Source organism: Lipotes vexillifer, unplaced genomic scaffold, assembly GCF_000442215.2.
Source record: "Lipotes vexillifer unplaced genomic scaffold, Lipotes_vexillifer_v1.1 scaffold12, whole genome shotgun sequence".
Lineage (NCBI taxonomy): Eukaryota > Metazoa > Chordata > Mammalia > Artiodactyla > Lipotidae > Lipotes > Lipotes vexillifer.
Window position 1 is genome coordinate 1,383,244 of NW_006796716.1, and position 20,311 is coordinate 1,403,554.

Sequence of the window (20,311 nt, forward strand, 5' to 3'; positions counted from 1 at the left end):
AGCAGGAATTCTGGGGTTTTTTTGGCCAGGCTGCGCGGCTTGTGGCATCTTAGTTCCCCGACCAAGGACTGAACCCGGGCCCTCGGGAGTGAAAACGCCAAGTCCTAACCACTGGACCCGCAAGGAAGTCCTCCATCTGTTTTACAAACGGAGAAGCTGAGGCTCAGAGAGGGGATGGCCATGCTGCAGTGGGGTGGAAGCCCTCCCCAGGCCCATGACCTCACGTACCCAAGAGAATCTTTCGTATGTGTGCCAAAGAAAACATGCTCAAGCGTGCTAAGAGCGTTCTTAGTAACAGCAAGACCATGGAGGGAACCCAGATGGCCAAGGACAGGAGAATGGACAAATCAATCGTGATACAGCCACTCAATGGAATATTACAGAGCCCTGAAAACAAACAGCTATGGCCACACATTTCAACCTTGTGTTATGTCATGTTAAGTGACAGAAGCAAGTCCCAGGGTTGTTACAATAGGACACCTTGGTTATAAAAGTTAAAAAAAAAAAGGGACTTCCCTGGTGGCAAAGTGGATAAGACTCTGCACTCCCAATGCAGAGGGCCTGGGTTCGATCCCTGGTTAGGGAACTAGATCCCACATGCATTCCGCAACTAAGGAGCCTGCCTGCCACAACTAAGACCTGGTGCAACTAAGTATATAAATAATAATTTTTAGAAAGTTAAAAAAAAAAAGCAAAATGAAATAATTTTGGTTTGGGCCCGTATTATATGCAATAGACATGTTAAAAGAAATCAGCCTGTGAGCAGTGATTAAATCACGGGGGACGACAGTATCAAAGACATTTTTGGGAATTTGAATACAGACTGTCTATTAGATGACAGGGATTTAGTAAGTTTTATGAGTGTGACAACGGTATTGTGGATCTGCAAAAGAACAGCATTGTTCTGGAGAGTTGTAGGTTGTGTGTTGAAATATTTAGGCGTGAACAGTCAAGATGTCTGCAACTAACTTTGAATGGAGAAAGAGGCAGAGACAGAAATCAATGGGGCAGGGTCTGTGCCTGTGGGAGAGACAGAGAGGGACGGAGGGAGGGAGGGAGGGAAGGAATTTGGCAAAATGTTAAGAATTAATGACTCCAGGGACTTCCCTGGTGGTCCAGCTGTTGGGATTCCGTGCTCCCAATGCAGGGGGCCTGGGTTCGATCCCTGGTCGGGGAACTAGATCCCACATGCATGCCGCAACTAAAGATCCCGTGTGCCGCAATGAAGATCCCGAGTGCCACAACTAAGGCCTGGCACAGCCAAATAAATAAATAAATAATTTTTTAAAAAGGAAAGTATTAATGACTCCAGGGAATTCCCTGGTGGCCCAATGGTTAGGACTCGGTGCTTTCACTGCTAAGGGCCTGCCTGGGCTCAACCCCTGGTCCGGGAAATAAGATCCCGAATGTCTGGGCTTCCCTGGTGGCACAGTGGTTAAGAATCTGCCTGCCAAAGCAGGGGATATGGGTTCAAGCCCTGGTCTGGGAAGATCCCACATGCCGCGGAGCAACTAAGCCCGCGCGCCACAACTACTGAGCCTGCGCTCTAGAGCCCGAGGGCCACAGCTACTGAGCCTGCGTGCCGCAACTATTGAAGCCCGAGCATCTAGAGCCCGTGCTCTGCAACAAGAGAAGCCACCACAATGAGAAGCCCATGCACGACGACAAAGAGTAGCCCCCGCTCGCCCCAACTAGAGAAAGCCCGCGTGCAGCAACGAAGACCCAACGCAGCTGAAAATAAAAAATAAATTTATAAAAAAAAAAAAAAGATCCCAAATGTCGCATGGTGAAGCCAAAAAATAAATAAAAAAATAAAAAGAAGAATAATTAACACACACAAACACAAGAAAGAGAATTAATGAATCCAGACAAAGAATATACAGGCAGGCATTATACTATTCTTTTTTTTTTTCCTGCAGTTTTGCAATTTTGAAGGGAAAGAAACCAAGAGAATGACACACATAAAATTCAGAATATTTGTTCCGGGGAGAGAGGCAGACAGGATGAGGGAGAGCACGTAGATGGATGTACGTTATTGGTTCTGTTCTGATTCTTAGACAGGTGGCGGGTTCATGGGCGTTCACCGCAGTATTTATTAACGAGTGAGCAAACAAATATGTGGGAATACGAATGAAAGAATAAAAATAAATGAATGCTAAATGCAGTGCGGTATCCTGGACTGGATTCTGGAATGTGAAAACGACATCGGTGGAAAAACTGAAGAAATCTAAATAAAGCCTATAGCTTAGTTAATCGCATGGCACCAATCGATGTTAATTTCTTAGTTTTGACAAATGGACCATGGTTATGCAAGATGTTAACATCCCACATGGGTCAGACGGTATTTGGGAACTCTGTGCTATCTTTGCAACTTTTTGTAAATTAAAAATCACTTCAAAATAAAAAGTTACAACCATCAATCAATTGATCGATTGATGATTACATGCAGGGATTGATGGCAGAGTGGGTTACGAGCCAGGGATCATGACGGATCTGATCAGTGCATGGGGTTCACTGGGGAGGGGGACAGGGGAGGGAAGAAAGCAAGCCTTCTCCCCCAGAGTTCCCTCGAGCTGGGCTCTGTGCCCCCATCAATCCATCTCCCTTCCCTGGGATGGAGGTGCATGGTGGGTGGACCACAACCTGCCTGGGCAGGTGATCCAGGTTCCTCCCTGGAGCCCAGCTGTCTGACCTTCAGCTGACCCACTGCACACAAGAGCCTGGAACAATGGCCAACAGAGAGCTGTCTGGCTGGGGCCTCCCCTGTTGGGGCTCCAGGCCGTTTCACTGCCCTCCCAGCTGCCAGATACTGGGATGCAAATCCTCCATTTGCTGATGACACGTGCCCACCAGAGGCAGTGCCTGGTGATTTACACAGTGATGCTCTTTATTCCTCACGACAAGCCTGATCTCTAGGTGTTATGATCTCCATTTTACACGTAAGGAAACCGAGGCTCAGAGGAGTCAAGGTGCCTGTTCCCAGCCACCAAGGCCGCATGGTTTGCGATGGGTGGCGCTGAGGCTCAAACCCAGGTCTCTCTGACCCCTGGGTGCTGCTTTCCCATCTGAGAACAGCCCAGTACCTCCTCAGAGGGCTTTCTCACAAACTCTCCTGCAGCTCTATGCTCGAACCTGCAAACCTGGCTGGGCAGAGCAAGTGCCAGGTTTTCCTGTGGGGGTCTGTCTTGGACAGACAGGCCTGGGAGCAGACATGGCCATGGCCCTTCCCAAGGGAAATCGTGTCCTGCCGTCTCCTCTCCCCTTCCCTCCTCCATGGTCCCAAGGCCGAACTGTGGCCACGACTGGCCAGGTACAGAATGCCACACACTAAATGTGATGAGCAGGACATCAGCTCCCAGCCTGGACAAGGCGGGCAGATGGCGGCAGCGGAGCGCACAGGCGAGGGAGGGCCCTACTGCTTCGTGCGGGGACGGGGTACCAATCCCAATCCTCATGCTGTACGGCAAACTCTCGACCCGAGAACAGATGCTTGCTGTGGGCTGAGCGTGCAGCCTGTTTGCACGTGTTCAGGACTACAGCCCCAGCACCCGCAATGACACCCGACACATCACAAGCGCTCGGTAAATAACTGTCTGAGAAATTAAGCTCCTGCGTGCCAGGCACTCTTCTTAGATCTTTGCATGGCCTCCTTCACTTAATCATTCTGACAACCTTAAGAAGTTGGTCCTAGGAGTGTCTGCATCCTACAGACGAGGAGACTGAGGCACACAGAAGAAGCCAAGTGCCCCGGGTTACACAGTGAGTTAGAGGGAGAGCCAGGATTCACCCCAGCCCACTGACCACCTGGCAGTACAGCCTCGTTCTGTTGTGGCTGGGAGGACAGGGCAGGAGTGTCCGACTCAGTCGCTGCACACGGGGAGGGAAGAGATCTTCCCTCTGCTCCATGCATGCTGCAGTTTCTTCTCACTCTCTCTGCACCTGCAACCCCCAAACCCATGTTTCCGCCTGCTTCCTCGAGCACCTTTGATTCTGCACATCCCGGGCTGGCTTCTCCAGGTCTCCTCAAACCTGTCCCTCCTCCCTTCTCGTGGGTCCCTGGCTCCAACCTCCCACACGGTCACTCAGGAGAGAAACCTCGGCTGAGTAGTGGCTCCCAAAGCTGTCCACGCCCTAATCCCCAGAGTCTGTGACTATGTTTCTTTACATGGCAGAAGGGACTTTGCTGGTGTGTTTAAGTTAAGGATCTTGAGGTGGCTAGGTTATCCTGGGTTATTTGAGCGGACCCTAAATGTAATCACAAGGGTCCTTGTAAGGAGGCAAGGTCAAAAGCAGAGGGAGAGGGGACAACAGAGGTTGGACGGATGCACTTAGAAGATGCAGGAGGGGCTGCAAGCCAAGGAATGCAGGCGGCCTCTAGAAGATGGAAAAGACAAGGAAACATTCTCCCTCGGAGCCTTGGGAAGGAACCCGCTCTGCGGACACCGTGACTAGCCCTGTGAGACTCATTTCAGACTTCTTAGCTCTACAACTGTAAGGAGATAAACCTGTGTTGCTTTCAGCCACCGCGTGGGTAATTTGTTACAGCAGCCGACGAAACCCCTCTGTGCCCCCTTGTCTCCATCCAAAAATCCAGGTGGGTCTTCTCACCTGCCCTCCCCGAATTCATCCTCTGCTTTGCAAGCCACTCAGATTTTTCTAAACAGTCTATCCGCCCATGTCCTTCCTTTGCTTTAAACTCGCTGAGGGCTCTCTGTTGTCTGTGGGGCAAATCCATCCTCCTTTCCCCGGCGAAGGAGATCCTCTGCTGGTACCAGAGAAGTTGTTTTCACCCAGCCCTGCCACTCTCCAGGTCCCCACCCAAGAGGGCGTGCAGAATCTGCTGTTTCACGGAACAGACAGTGGAAACCCGGGGCTCCCCTACTTTGTGCAACAGAGGGGAAACCTTCTTCCGCTTGCCTTGGGTGGCATCTGTAATCCTGCACAATGGGCCTGCAGCCTGCTGAAAAGCCATCGTGGCTCAGGGCCTGACCCCTGACATCCCTGCAAGATGCTCAGCCGCGTCTCTGGGCCGTGGGAGCCTCACGGCCACAAGGGGAGAAGGGCCTCCCCCAGGGAGAACGGGGTTCTTCCACTCAGCCCCAGGACACCACCCACTCCCGGCCCCTCCCGGTTTCTTCCTTACCCACAAAGGCTGAAGGCACCAGGGCCCCGGTCCTCTGAGTCCGCTCCCTCCCGAAGATCTCATTCTGTTAGGGCTTTAAATACCAGCGATATGCTTGCGATTCCCCAAATTATACCTCAAGCCTGGACCACTCCCTGGACACGCCCCCCGCCCCCACTCTACATGCAACAGCACCTGGATAATACCCCAGACTTAACATGCCACAAACATGCCTGAGGTTCCCCCGCCCCCCCCTCCCCCGCCAGCTCTTCCTGCATCTTCCTCGTCTCAGCTACCTACCTGCACCTCCATCCTTCCAGAAGCTCAGCCCAAATCCCTGAGGTCAAACTCAACTCCTCTCTCTCTCACAGCCCACATCAGCAAATTGTCGGCTTCAGCTACAAACTCTGCCCAGAGTCAAGGACTTACCACCACTGCTGCCACTACTGGGCCTCACCTGCTTTGCCAGGACCAACTCCCTACATCATCCCCTGCTGCCACCCTGTGTGTCCTCACCCAGCAGCCAGAAGGATCCTGTTAGATCCTAGACTGGATTCTGTCTCTCCTCTGCTCAGAAGCCTGCCCTGGCTCCCAGCTCACTCGGAACAAGGGTCAGCATCCTGATCCAGTATTCACAATCGGCCCTCTCTCCCATTTCCATCTCATCTCCTACCAGGTCCTCCACCCAACCTGGCCTCCCACCCTGGCAGGGGACCTCAGGGCCTTTGCAGTCCGTACTCGGCCTGCCAGGCCCTTCTCTATGCCCTCCTGGCTCACTACTGACGCCTTCAGGCCTCTGCTCACCAGCCTTCCCTGGCCACCCCACATCTAGGGTTGGGACTTCGCAGCACTCACACCTGGTACACTTTACCCTTCGCACGTGGTCTGTTCTCTGCATCCACACCAGAACGTAAGTTCCAGGAGGCAGGGTTCTCTTTAACTGTTGTTGATCAAAAGCTACTTACACCCAGCCCAGAAGACACCTCGGAACCGTTCACAGACTAAGTACCTGGTCCTGAGCTCCCAAACCCGCAGGGGTCCCTTCGCAGACTGTGCTGTCCTGTCCCCATCCCCACCTCCCACCATGAGGTCTCTTTTGCCACCAGACCCTCCCCCACCCCACCCCACCCAGCCCAGGAGGTTGGAAAGATCCGGTCCACCCAGTAAGCCACGTGCGCTGAGCCATCCTTCGTGCCCCCCCCCCCCCCCTCCACTTGCGTGGCTCAAAGACGCATTTATCAGCCAGCGAGAGAGCTTCTGTTCCGCACGCAGTGCCTGGTGACCCTGAGCTGATCTCATTCTAGCCTAAATAAAGGCGTTGGTTGTTCCCGTCGGCTTGGGTGGTCCCAGCTGGGAAACTAGTCTCTGTGAGGTTTTCTGGAATGTTGCAGAAGAGCCTGAAGCACCCCCCCCCCAACTCGCTCCTGGGGCCTGAGAAGCCCCCTGTCTAACAGCCGCTGGGAACCTTGAGGTACCCTTCCCCCACCTGGCAGAGCTGAGGGAGGGCAGGGCTGGGCCCACTGACCAGCCCAGGGGCAGACTGGGGCGGCCACGACCCAGATGGAAAGGGCGGGGCCTCCCCTCCTGCAGGAAAGGAGGCAGCCATCCAATTCTGGGCCTGGCAGCTGGGCATCTGCCCACAAAGGCCTCCAGGCCCCACCCAGCAGATGCCAGCTCTTCCCAGGAAGGCAGAAGTGAGATCATTACTGGAGCCTAATTAACAAAGAAAAGCAGAGATAATGAAGTGGAGAAACATGTGGCTGGCACTGGAACTGTGACATCTTTAGAAACTTGAGAAAGCAGGGTTTTATTTTGAGCTCTTACGAGTTGGAAGGGTGGAGGGGGGTGGCGTAGGGAAGAGAGGGAGGCAGGGGTGCGTGACAAGGGTCGGGGGGTGGACCACGAAGGCTGTCCCTGCTCCATGTGACCTCGAGGCCCAGAGATAGCAAGTAAACTTATCCAGGGTCACAGACAGTAAGTTAACTCATCCAAGGTCACCCAGCTCCCGAGGGCCCAGCAGGCTACTCGTTCCAGCTCCTATTCAGTCCCTCCCCCCACCCCCAAATGCCCTCTGCTGAGGTCAATCCCAGGCCCAGCTCAGGTCCCCTTCTCCGGGAAGCCCACTCCTCCCAGCACCCGATGAGTGACAGGACACCCCGCAGAGACCTAGCAGAGGCCCCAATGGGGACAATGACAAGAGGTGCCATTTGGGGCTGGAGCCGTTCCCTCCTAGTACCCTCCCCGCAAATGGGATCACAGCCCTCCCCTCCGCAGACCCTTCACCCACAGCTGAGCTTCTCAAACTGGGCCTCAGGCAACGCTGGGGGTGGGAAGTAGGTCGAGTGGGAACATCTATTTTCTCAGCAGAACGTAATCTGACATAGTTCCTTTAATGAAAACTCAAGTGGAGACTCTCTGGAATGGGGGCTTCCTAGGTAAAGCTGGGGCCCGGCAGAGCTTCGGCCCTGTCCCGCGGGGGTGCTCGGGCTCCGGCCTCGGGGACGTCAGCGGAAGAGCTTGCCAAGGCCGGGTCTGCAGGGTCCAGTCCACGCTGCAAAGCCAGGCCTTCCAGGCCCTCCACGCTCCGGCCTGGCCGTCCTCTCCGCCTTACCCCTCCCGCGCACGACGGGCCATTTACTCCTCCTTTCCTCGCCCTGCTGGGGCACCCCGGGGCAGCCCCAGTGTGACTCTTCCCACTTTGCAAAGAGGGAGAGCGAGGCCCAGGCAGGCAAACCGGACTTGCTGCTGGAGTCACACAGGAAGTCGGCAGCTCTGCTCTGTCTGTGGGGCCCGGAGCCCCTGCTCCGGGGGTGGGCGGGTTTGCTGCTCACCAGGGAGTTCCCACAAGCTGGCAGGGAGGGCTGAGCTGCTGGGGTCCAAAGAACCAAACCAAAAGGAGAGGAAGCTGGAAGCCTGTGTTTGGCCAGAAGGGAGCCGGGGCAGGGCAGCTGTGGGGAGGCCTGGAGCCGGGCAGCAGAGGGAAGCGAGTCAGTGCGTGGGGAGACCCCTCTGTCTGCACCCTCCCTAGTTCTAAAGGGCTGGTGCTCCGGGCAGACAGGCACAGGATGCACAAGCCAAAGGTAGCTGCAGCGGGCAAAGCCCCTCCCGCCTCTCCTGCAGTGCCTCCAGTGGCTGCGTGGATGCCTCCGGCGATGGGGAACTCACTACCTAACGAGGCTTTTTGTATTTTTTTTTTAAGCCACTGCTATTCGAGAACCTTTCGAGAATGTTCATTTCCTTGATCTCTCTGGTGTTGCCTAGGACTCTGCTCTCATGGGAGATTTGCAAACAGCTGCCTGACTCAGCGCTTCTTACCCGCAAATCCCTCCACCTCCTTTCCTGGGGCTCCACCTCCTCTGTTCCTTCACAGGCTCCTCTCCCTCAAGGTCTCTTGGAGGTCGGTGTGCTCCCGGCTCTGCCCTGGGCCCTCTCTGCTGGCTCCATGCTCACCCAGGCCAGCCCCAGCGCCACCCTGCAGGCTCTCAGCACCATGACTGCTCCTGGATGTCCCACAGGCCCGCAGACCCCGCCTTGGGGATGGACACCACCATCACCCTTCTGGAACCTTCTGCCCTCTCTCCCTCCTCACGCCCCACTGCCACCTCTAGATCCTAACCCCACCCATCTCTGGGTCCCACAGCCCATGCTGCTCCAGTTTTGCCTTCTCCCATCCACCTTGGTAGGTGGAAGTGTGGTTACCATGGCAATCGTAAGACAATACAGATCCAACCCTATCATTTCCTTGACTGAAAACGCCTCCAATGCCACCAGAGAAAGCTTGAGCCCCCAACGTTTAGGATTCGGCCCCTTATTCTTTTTCCGCGATCTTCCCCCCACTGCCCAACCAGCCCAGGCTCCAGAACGGCACAGCCCTGGGTATGACTTCAGCCCTGTGTTACCTATGTGACTGCTTCCTTCAGCCTCAGTGTGCTCAGCTGCAAAATGGGAATGAAAACAGCATCTACCTCGCAGGCTTGCGGTGAAGACCCCACGAGGCTCTGGGGGAAAGGCCTGGGGCCTGGCACGCCGTGGGCCCTCAGCGAGGGTTGGACATGGATGGTCATTTCAGGGCTCCCCACCTCTGCAAGTGCTGCCCCTCAGCCTGCAATCCCCCCATCCCCCTGGAGGAACGTCAGCTCCCTGGGAAGCTCTCCCAGACCCCCAGATGCACGTGGCCTGCCTGCGGGGAGCTGGTTCTCCTGGGGAAGGGGGAGGACTGGTCTTTGCCCGCGGGTGGCACTGAACTTGCACGGGGCTCAGGACACCCACACCGCTGCCATCCGTCCTGTTTCCTGGGGATCAACGTGCGGGCAGACACGCCTTCCAAGCCCCTGGCCCTCCCTGTCTCGACCTCCTCTCCTCTTTCCAGTCACCTCTAAACCCCTTGGTCGTCAACACTGGTGGCCCCTCCACGGTGTCCAGGTCATACTTCCGAGGCTGTCCCTTCCCATCTTTCTAGCCCTCCCTCTAGGACCCTGACTCCAACAATCTTCCCTCTGCCCCAGTCACCCTTCCCCTGTCCCCCTGTGTGCAGAGGGGTTCTGGCAGTGCTCTCAGCACCCCCTTCCCCACCTCCTGTTCTCAGGGGGACGTCCCTCCTCTGCCCACTCTCCCCACGCTCTCTGCTGCCATATCATCCATTTCTCTAAAACCACACTGTCACTATTCAACCTCTAAAACCCTCTCCTCATCCCATTTCACCCTGCAGCTCCCACCCCACCTCTCCTCTGTCCCTAAAGGGCCATCATCTGCAGCTGATGAGTTCATTTCTTTTCTCTTGCTCTCCCCTGAGCCCACGATTCCACTCAGGTCCTCTCCCCTCCCTGAAACTGCTCTTCTTTTTTTTTTTTTCTTTAATAAATGTATTTATTTTATTTATTTATTTTTGGCTGTGTTGGGTCTTCGTTGCTGTGCGCGGGCTTTCTCTAGTTGCGACGAGGGGGCTACTCTTTGTTGCGACGCACGGGCTTATTGCGGTGGCTTCTCTTGTGGAGCACGGGCTCTAGGCGCGTGGGCTTCAGTAGTTGTGGCTTGCGGGCTCTAGAGCGCAGGCTCAGTAGTCGTGGCGCACGGGCTTAGTTGCTCTGCGGCATGTGGGATCTTCCCGGACCAGGGCTTGAACCCGTGTTCCCTGAACTGGCAGGTGGATTCTTAACCACTGCGCCATCCAGGGAAGCCCCCGAAACTGCCCTTGACCGTGCCATCCCTGGACCTCCGGGCTGCTCCAGCCCACAGTCCCATCTCAGGTCTGAACCTGACCTTGCAGCAGCACTGGGCCCAGGTGATCACTCTCCTTCAAGTTTCTCACTCAGCTGCCAGGACATCACACCCTCTGGGGGTTCACTTGTCTCTCCTCAGCTCTAAATGCTGGAGGGCCCCAGGGTTCATCCTCGGACCCCTTCTGACTATCCATGCTGAACCCCACTGTGATCCAGTTTCATGACTAAAATGCATGAAATACAGAATGGCTCCCAACTGCATGTCTCCAGGGGGGACTCTCTCTGTAGTCAAATGCTCTATCCCTAAGCTGTACCCCTCAGTGGGGCTCTCTCTGATTTGTAGATCCAACTGCCTTCCCAAACTGTCCACTTGGGTGTCAAATTTGCCCACCACTCAGATCCTCACCTCCCTTTCCCTCTCCGGCTGCTTGGGACAAAATCTTGACGCTATCCTGTTTTGTTTTGTTTTTTTTTGGTTGCCACACCATGTGACTTGCGGGATCTTAGTTCCCCGACCAGGGATCAAACCCACGTCCCCTGCAGTGGAAGTGTGCAGTCCTAACCACTGGGCCACCAGGGAAGTCCCTTGATGCCATCCTTGATCTCTCTCTTTCCCCCTCCCCACATTCACTCTCAGCAATCCTGTTGGCCCTACTTTCAAAATATGTCCAGGGCCCCAGGGCCTTTGCACTGACAACTCTTCTCCCTGGGTGTCTCGACCTAGATTTCTTTTCTTTTTTTAAACATTTATTTATTATGTATTTATTTAGTTAATTTATTTCTGGCTGCACTGGGTCCTAGTTGCGGCACGCGGGATCTTCATTGAGGCACGCGGGATCTTTCGTTGCGGCACGGGCTCTTTGTTGTGGTGCGCGGGCTTCTCTCTAGTTGTGGCGTGTGGGTGTTCTCTAGTTGTGGCATGTGGGCTCCAAGGCACGTGGGCTCTGTAGTTTGTGGCACGGAGGCTCTAGTTGAGGTGCGCGAGCTCAGCAGTTGTGGCACGCAGGCTTAGTTGCCCCACGGCACGTGGGATCTTAGTTCCCTGATCATTGACCTAGATTTCTACATGGCTTATACCCTGTCTTCATTCAGGCCTTAACTTCTGGTGGCCTCTCTGAAATTGTGCTCTTGACAGTCCTATCTTGTGTGTGTGTCTCCATGGCACTTGCCACTATTGAATATGATACTATTTGTTTTTATTTACCTGTCTCCCCTATTAGAATATAAGCACCACGGGGGGTAGAAATTTTTTTCTATTTGTATTCCCAGGTCTTGCTTGGCGTACAACAGGCATTCAATAATCTTTTTATTGTTGTGTAAATAAATGAACTCAAAGGATTATGAGCCTTAAGGGTTAGACAGGCAGGACTGTTATAGCCAGAAGGGGGCAGCAAAGACCTACCCAGTGTGGATGAAAGGTTGGGGGTGGGGAAAGCCTGGGCACATGCTGTGTGACCTCCAGCGAGTTCCTTAACCTCTCTGAGCCTGTTTCTTCCTGTAGGACTGGTTATTGGGGGAGATCAAATGTGCTGGTATAGGAAGGCTTGGTAATCAGCAAATCATCAGCATGACGTGGATGTTAGGTATCCACGGTGTGAGAAGTTGCCCCAATGTCCATTCTCGGGCGACAGGGCTGTTATATAACTATGATGCACCCTGATGACAGACCATTGTAAAGTGTTTTAAAGACATGGGGAAATGCTTATGCTTAAGTGTGTGTGTATGTAAATCTACGGAAAGGACGAGATATACAATTAATAAGCTTGGGGAAAAATCTGGAAGAAATGTATCATCGTAAAAATAAACAGCCATCTGGGCAGTGAGATCTCTATATTTTCCAGATTTCCACCACGGGTATGTATTCGTGTTTCCCGACCTACTAGAATGTTCTACGGCTGTTGCTACACCAGCTACCTGGGCGGAGGGCCTCTCCTTCCTTAGTCACCACTGATCTTTCCCAACATATCATGAACAGCCCCCTTTGCTGTCCTGGGTTTACACAGCCTCGGGCCCCTCTGGGTCTGGGGAGAGACCCACCTTGACTTGGTGCTGCTGAGGGCAGAGACTGTCCCCAGCCACCTGCCTCTCTGGCCCTGGCCCAGTGTCCCTAATTTAACTCAGTGCTGCTGCAAGCAGGTGGGTGAAGTGGGGAGCAGCCTGGCCAGGTGGCAAGGAGCTTCCAGTGGTGCGCACCTCGCCCAGGCCTCACTCACTCAGGCCCCTGGGATTGAGCCTGGTTTAGTCAGACACCCGCTCTGTGCCCCCACTTAGGCTGTGCCCTGTGTTAGAACCACACACCCTTATGCTCAACTCCAAGGCTCAGCTTAATGTCACCTCCTCCAGGAAGCCTTCCCGACCTCCAGGAATAACAGTAGCAACTGCCAACCCCACTGGCTGAGCCCTTCCTATCACAGCTGGCCCAGGGCTGAGGGCTTCACAAACATCTCTCAAGCATCAGCAGGGGAAAACCGTCCTCCATGGCTCACCCACCAATGCCCACCATTCATTCATTCAGATCACCCGGGGAGGCAGATATGACCATCTCCATCTCACCGATGAGGAAGTGAAGGCTCGGAGATGTGAAATAATGACCCCAGAGTCACAGGGTTAGTAAGAGGCGTCTGGGGTTTCAACCTGGGTCTGTCTGAGCACCAGCCTGTGCTCTCCCATGGCCCCCACACCACCTCGGCCCCCAATCCCAAAGCACATCATCTGCCACCCCTCCACGCGCACAGCTACAGCCTACATTTCTCCAGGCTACGGCACCTGCCAACGTTCCGCCTTCCCCAGAGACCTGACCTGACCTGCTCCAATTCACCTCGGAACCCCAGGAGCTGGCCCGCATCAGGCTTCAGCGACTGTCTAATGGACAGTTTGGGAACAGCCCTTTCTGGGGCAGGAACAGCACCCAGCGACCTCTGGTGAACCCTTGGAGGCCCCTGTGAGTCTGGACACCTTCCCAGCCCAGCGTGACAAATGGCGTTAGGAAGCACACAGCTGGCCTGCCAGCCCATCTGCCCCGGTCCCTCCAGGCTGACACCCGGCCCAGAGCGCCAATGCCTGGAAAGGCGCTGGCAGTTCCATCCCTGAGGCCTGGGGCCAGGGCCAGGTGCCCATCTCTTCTAGGCAGCCTGCCACCCTCTCCCATACCACGTGGGCAGAGAAAGCATTTCCAAGGGCCCTCTCTGCACACAGAGGGGCCACAGGGAAGGCCGATGGGTGGGTGGGCAGACTGGCACAGAGAAATGGGGGGGCGGATGGCCACCCTGGGGTGATGGCTGAGATTCAAGAAGCTGTTCGAACAGGAAGATGAGCTGTCGAGCCCCCCTTGCCGGACGGCGAGCCATGGCCAGTGGAAGAGGTCACCCCCGCAGAAGGGGGAGATGGCTGCTGGCTGCCTCTGCCCCACAGTGTTTCTCCCCAAAGCCCGACACTCTGCTATTTGGTGGCTGCTCTGAATTACGTGCCGCCCGCCTGGCATCAGTGGGCCTCCCTGACGGAGCAGGGAGCCAGGTGTGAACCAACACTGCCTCCACTACAGGCTGGGCGTCCAAGGCAAGTCACTGAAGTTCCCTTGGCCTCAGTTTCTTCATCCGTAAAAAGGGGACAAAAAAAGGTGATATGCAAAGTGCTGAACTCACAGCCCAGCATACGATCACGTGTATTTCTTGCTTTTCAAACTCGTTAAAATATGTGCATAGCCCTGGAGCAGCTATATTTTCAGGCCTCCATGGGGCCCTTCCTTCTGGGTAGGAGGGGCTGGGGATCACAGGGTGTGCAGGGGGAGGCCGACAGACTGCCTCGCCGTGTTTCTCCTCTCCGTCAGCAAAGGGAGGCCCGACCATCCTTCCTGCGGGCGCTCATGGGAAGAGGACGGACACTGCCTGGCTCTGACACCAACCTGGGCAGAAAGTGAAGTCGGGATGGGCAGTGGCTTGAAGCTGACTCAGTGGCACAGGGCTGACAGGGTCACGGGGCCCCTGCTGCGGGGCAGGCGAGCGGACCACAGGCCGCCCACCACGGTCCTGCAGCAAGGCAGGTCCACAGAGGGCTGAGTGGCCTGTCACAGAGCAGGGATGGGCCAGGGGCCCCAGGTGGCACCAGGGGATGTGTGTCCTGCCCCCCATGGCCGATGAGAAGAGGGTCCCCAGGGCTGTGATGTTCTCACGAGCACCTGAGCCCTCGTACCCTTGTTCTGTCCTGCAGCCCCCAGAAGCACAGGCCTACCTGTCCACGGGGGCAAAGTGCTACAGATCACGGGCCTAGAGGCCGGCCGTGTGACGTGGGCACATTGCGGAAACGCGAGCCTCAGTTTCCCCCTGAAGGTCAGGCTCTGGCGCCAGCCTCACAGGTGTGAGGAGTAAACGAGATGGCTCCTCTGCCTGTAACCACGGAACCCAGACCACTGCCCAGCCCTAGGAGGAAGGACCTCCGGAAACGTGTAAAATGGGCCCACGTGAAGCGCTCAGCACAGGGTCTGACACCCAGTAATCTCTTGGCAAGGTTCCCGCCGGGGCCGCCACTGCTGCGCTTGGCTGCTCTTCCCTTCACCATCTCTACCTTACTAACATCATCTGACGGCTTTCACACCTCTGAGAGTTCTGGAAAAACACCTAGGGCGTAGGCCCTGGACCCCTGCTGCTTCCCCAGCTGACCACCTGCCTCTCCCTCCCTCTCCCCCCGGCCCTCCAAGTACTGCTCTCCCCTGAGGCCCCGCGAGGGCCTTCCCCTCCAGGACACCCTCCCAAGCACCACTTGCTCTGTTCCTCCTCCCTGGGGTCCCTGCCGCCCGACGGCAGCTGCCACACTGCTACCACCCTCAGTGAGTCTGGCCCCCCTCCAGGTCGCCCCTTCCCCAGAAGCCCACTAAGCCAGGCCTGGGCGCAAGGAGTGAACAGCTATAGGTGGCAGGGTCAGGGCACACGGAGGTGGGTGAGGAGTGAAGTGGATGTGACCGCGACTGTGAAATTGGATTCCTGTCCTGCAGGCTTTCTCTGTCCCCAGCGCAGCCTCCCCAAGGGCCCAGGGCTGCCAGTGACTCCGCGCGGGAGCAGTGGAGAGGCGGCAGAACTCCTCCCCGTGTCTCCACGCGCAGGCTCTGGGATCTGCGTATGCAGCTGCCTCCGTGGAGGCCCGGCCAGCCCTGAGTGCTGACCAGGTGGTCATGTCACCCCCCCACAGGGACAGCCCCTGCTCATTCAGGGCTTGAGAGGGCCAGGACATAGCCTGGGGGACGGTGGGGAGGGTGCTGGATGCCTTGAAATGGGGCCAGGAGAGGCATTTTACGAAGCGGGTAAGCACTCACCCACATCCCCCCGCCAAACTCGCAGGTTCCCCTGCAGACACCCCTCCCTCTGAGGTTAGGAAGCCACCCCCATCAACCTCATCTGCTCACCAAGGCCCCTGCATTAGGGAAAGCGGGGGGCACTGACCCGGCCAGGCCCCTCCCTCCTGAACCCCCATCCCAGGCTTAGAAGTCACCAGTGCCACCCCACCGCCCCTTTCTCTGTCCCAGGAACCGGGGCCAGGTTCCAGCTTGGCCTTCCTCCTCTCTGCTGGGGCCAGAGCCCAGGGAGGCGGGACAACAGAAGGGCGGGGGCTCCCGCTCCAGGGCCCTGGAACCGGTGCCCCACGGTGAGCTCCACTCTGGCCTCTGGCCCCCAGCACCATGGCCCACCCCCATGCCAAGTGGCCCCCCCGTAGCCAGCGCCTCTTACCAGGCTTTGGGATGAGTCCTTGAAAAGGCCTGGAAGAGAAACAGAGATGGGGGTGTCAGGGGAGGGCCTGGGAGCTTGTGCGGAATGCGTGGGACCCACCCCAGACCCGCTGAAGCAGAATCTGTATTTTAACAAGATGCCCGGTGCTTCGTGCACACGGGACCCTGGGGACCCTGGGACGATGCGGCACCACCGCTGTGCACCAGGCCAAGCAGGGTCTCCCGCTGGCTCTGCCCTGCTGGCTCCACGCCTCTTCCAGGGGATGAGGGAGTGCAGTGAGCAGGTGCCGCAGCAGGTAGACGGGGGCCCTTGAAGGCTGCCCCCGCTGTGGTGGCTGGGGGGCGGGGGAGCTAGTCTCACTTCTGTGGGGCTCCCTGCACCCTGGCTGGCCTGCAGTCCCCCTTCCTCCAACCCCCAGGGCCCAGGGTGGTGCTGGAAGAGCTGCCTTGTCCATGGAGGGCAGGTCCACCCGAAGGAAAGGCCAAGGGTCTGTGGTGCAAGCCCCCTCCAGTGGTAGCCTCGCCTCCTCGCTGCTTCCCTTCCCCTGAGTACCTGGTGACGGTCGCCTCCTCGCTGCGTCCCTTCCCCCGAGTACCTGGTGACGGTGAACTTGATCTTGTCGGCCACCGCGAGGATCCTCTCCAGATTCTGGGAGCCAAAGGTGCAGGGCTTTCGGAAAGGGATCCCGGGAGGCAGCCCCTCGATGATCACCGAGCCGGGGTTACTCTTGATCCTCTTGTAGGGGACCTGGACCGGGTACTTGATGCCCAAGGCTTCCCCTGCGGACGAGAGGGACAGAGGAGGTGTCACCAGGAGCCAGAGGCGGGGCTGGTGGGTTGTTGGCAGCCAGGGGGTGCTCCGTGCACAAGTGTGATACACTCCGTGCACAGTGGGGTACGGTGGGGGGCTGTCGTGTAGCCCTGCAGAAAGGCACAGTCAGTGATGGACTGGGAAGCAGGGGCCCTAGGGGGTCGGGGGTGTGGGCGTGTGCCCAGGGCAGGCTGAGGAGTGGCCAGGGGACGTGTGGCTATGGCTGCTGGGAGAGGGCAGTGGCTAATGTCAGAGGCCTCACAGCTTGAGAATCTGAAAGCCGTCTCAAGGATGGTACCTGGTGGGCACAGCTGGCCCTTCCCTACAACGATCCTCCATCAGTCCCACAGGCTCTGCCTCACCCTGGTTCAGGATCGGCCTGGCCTAAAAGGGCAGATCGCGTCTGGGAGCAGGGAGGCCAGCCAGGGTGCGGCTCAGACCTCAGGGCTCTCTTTCCACATGTGGGGCTCGGCCTCATTCCTGTCGCCAATCCCCTCTGCAGAGGGCTGTGGCATGTCCATCCCAGGGACTGTGCTTTGTCTCACAGCCTGGGAGCGGCCCTGAGTCCACTGCTGATCCACTCTGGGCCAAGGCCTGCTGCCTGCTGTCAGGCTGATGTGAACGTCCATGGCTCTCTGACTTAGGTGGGGTGCACCATGGGAGCCCCCTCCTGGACGGAGGGCTGGGCACTCCTCAGTGTCACAGGATGCCCCTTTACAAAGATGTGCTGCAGAAATCTTCACACTAGGAGAAGTAGCTGAACTTTTTCTGGGCAATAAACTAATTTTTATCTCGCGGACACTGGGAATGGTATAACTGGCCTCATTTCCCTTTTTGCTCTGGCTCCTGGGAAACTCAGAGCTTGATGCATGCCCTGCATCTAGCAAGTACAGAATGGCTGAGTCTTCACGTCACCCCTGGCTTCGTGCCATTGCTTCAGCTTGTTTGTTTGGCTTTATTTAATTGAGATGTAATCCACGTACCATTAACACTTACCATCTTAAACAATCCAGTGGTTTCTGGCGTACTCAGGAGGTTGTGAAGTCATCACCACTATCTAACTCCAGAGCGTTTTCATCACCCCGAAAAGAAACCCCATCCCCATTAGCAGTCACACCTCACTCCTTCCCTCTGTGCCCTGGCAGCCAAACCAATCCACTTTCTGTTTCTATGCATTTCCAGCCTGTTTTAAATTCTTTATCCTGACTTTGTTGCAGACAGAAATGTACTTACACCCATAATCCATGAATGGGAACACTGCCATCTCTACTTCCTCACTCCTTGCCCCGAAAAGGGCTCTTGCTAAAATGACTGACGGCCTCTGTGTTGCCCAGCCCAGAAGATATTTGCTCTCTTTTGGCAAAATCCAACACCTTGGTGTCCATGATTCCTGGTTTCCCCTTTCTGGCCACTCCTCCCCTTCCTGGACTTGACCTCCTTAAACACAGGGCTCCTTGGCTTTCTGCATGGGTCCTCTTTCTGCTCTCTTTGCACCCCTGGGGGTGTCTCCTCTGCTGCTATGGTCTAATTTTTGCATCCAATCCAGACACCTCTCCTGAACAGCAGACTTGTCTCTCTGCCTGCCTATGAGACATCTCCACTCACCCTTCAGACTCAACACATCCAAATGGAACCCATCATCTCCCTTCTTCAAACTTCCCCGCTCAGCGAGGGCACTGCCCCTTCTCCCTGGCTGGCAGTTTGGGTATCCACTTGTCTCTGGCAGCTCTGTGCTCCCCGCTCCTCCCCCTTGTCACGGTGACAGGTCTGGGTGACCCAGGCCTAAGCTGATGAGCACGTCGCATTTCTCTGCCATAGGGATTGGGTAAAGACTGGACATGTGACTCAGTGGGGATCAATGAGAAACAGGGGAGGGCCCAAGGAATTCTGGGAAACTATCAGGCTTTCCTGAGAAAGCCTGTGGAAAAGCCAGCTCTCTCCCTGGATGGGATGTCTGGACCTGCCGTGGTCATTCTGCTAGCAAGCAGGACGTCAGCCTGAGATGATTCTGACACAGTGGAAGGACACCAAGTTCATTCCCTGAGCTGCTGGATCCAGCTAATCCTGAAAGCCACCCTACTGCTGGATTTCCTGAGTTATGGCTAATTGTACTGTCCAAAGACAGCGGCACCAATCTTTCTCCCATCCCACATGCTCCTCTTACAGTGTAATATCAACACTCCCCATAGAGAATGGGGTCTATATCCCCTCCTCTTACGCTAGGGTGGAACTTTGTAACTGCCTTGACCAATGCAGTACGGCAGAGGGGACACTGCACAACCTCTGAGGCTGGGTCATAAAAGGCAACATGGCTTCCACCTGGCTCTCTCTCTCAGGACACTCAGGAGCCCCGACCAACAAACAGGAAATCCAGCTACCATGGAGCTGCTATGCCAGAAAGCCCACGTAGAGGGGTCACACAGAAACTGAGAAAGATGCTTGAGGGGCCCAGCTGTTCCAGCACCAGCTCTTTCCCCAGCCCAGGCGTCAGACATGTGAGTGAGGATGCCGTCCAGATGACCCCAGCTTCATCCGCCTTCTGCCTGCAACCCCGGGACAGGCCGTGAGTGACAGCTCCCCAGCTCAGCTTGCTCCCAAAGTCCTGACTCGCTGACACCCTCAGAGATAATACATGATCATGGCTATTCTAGGCAACCACGTTTTAGGGTGATCTGTTGTGAAGCCATAGTAACTGAATCATCAGCCAATTAACCCCCTTAATGGTTGAAGCCAGTTTGTTTTTGTTACTTGAGACCAAAAAGCACCTTAACAGATACAGCTTGTCCTCCTCGAGGCAGGATACAGCTGGATGCCTCCACTCCTCCCGCTGCCCCGTCAATCTGCGCCTGTGGTTCTCCCTCTGAAGCACATCTCACTCCATCCGGTTTCCTGCAGCAACCCGGCCAGGGCCCGCCCAAGCCATCATCACTCTCGCCTAAATACTGCTCCAGCCTCTGGGCTGGTCTCCCAGTGTCCACTCCCACCCTCCCACAGCCACTCACTTTCCTCACAGCAGCCAGGGAGACACTTTAAAAGTGCAAAGCTGCTCCATTTACTTCAATCCTCCCAAAATACAAACCCGATATCATGGTTCCCTCCAAGGCCCTGGACAATTGGATCTGTCTTCTGGCCAGCTCCACAGGGCCCTCCTCTGCCCCAGTGCCTGCACTTATGCTTTGGCTTTTGGCTCCTTCTTATATCTATCTATCTACCTACATATATATACATATATATATGTGTGTGTATATATATATATATATATATATATATATATATATATATATATTTTTTTTTTTTTGTGGTACGCGGGCCTCTCCCTGTTGTGGCCTCTCCCATTGCAGAGCACGGGCTCCAGACGGGCAGGCCCAGCAGCCATGGCTCACGGGCCCAGCCGCTCTGCGGCATGTGGGATCTTCCTGGACCGGGGCAAGAACCCATGTCCC

General features: G+C 56.0%; 1 protein-coding gene across 3 annotated transcripts in view; it reads right to left on the reverse strand.

The window, feature by feature from the left end:
- GTF2IRD1 (GTF2I repeat domain containing 1) overlaps nt 1–20,311 on the reverse strand; it is a 78,948-nt gene that overhangs the window by 14,822 nt on the left and 43,815 nt on the right. For all 3 annotated transcript variants that reach the window (XM_007468765.1, XM_007468766.1, XM_007468764.1), the window contains exons 20-21: nt 16,654–16,837; nt 16,059–16,087 (exon numbers count right to left, since the gene is read on the reverse strand). In XM_007468765.1, coding sequence (XP_007468827.1) covers nt 16,059–16,087; nt 16,654–16,837 — 213 coding nt within the window. The remainder of the gene's footprint in view (nt 1–16,058; nt 16,088–16,653; nt 16,838–20,311) is intronic.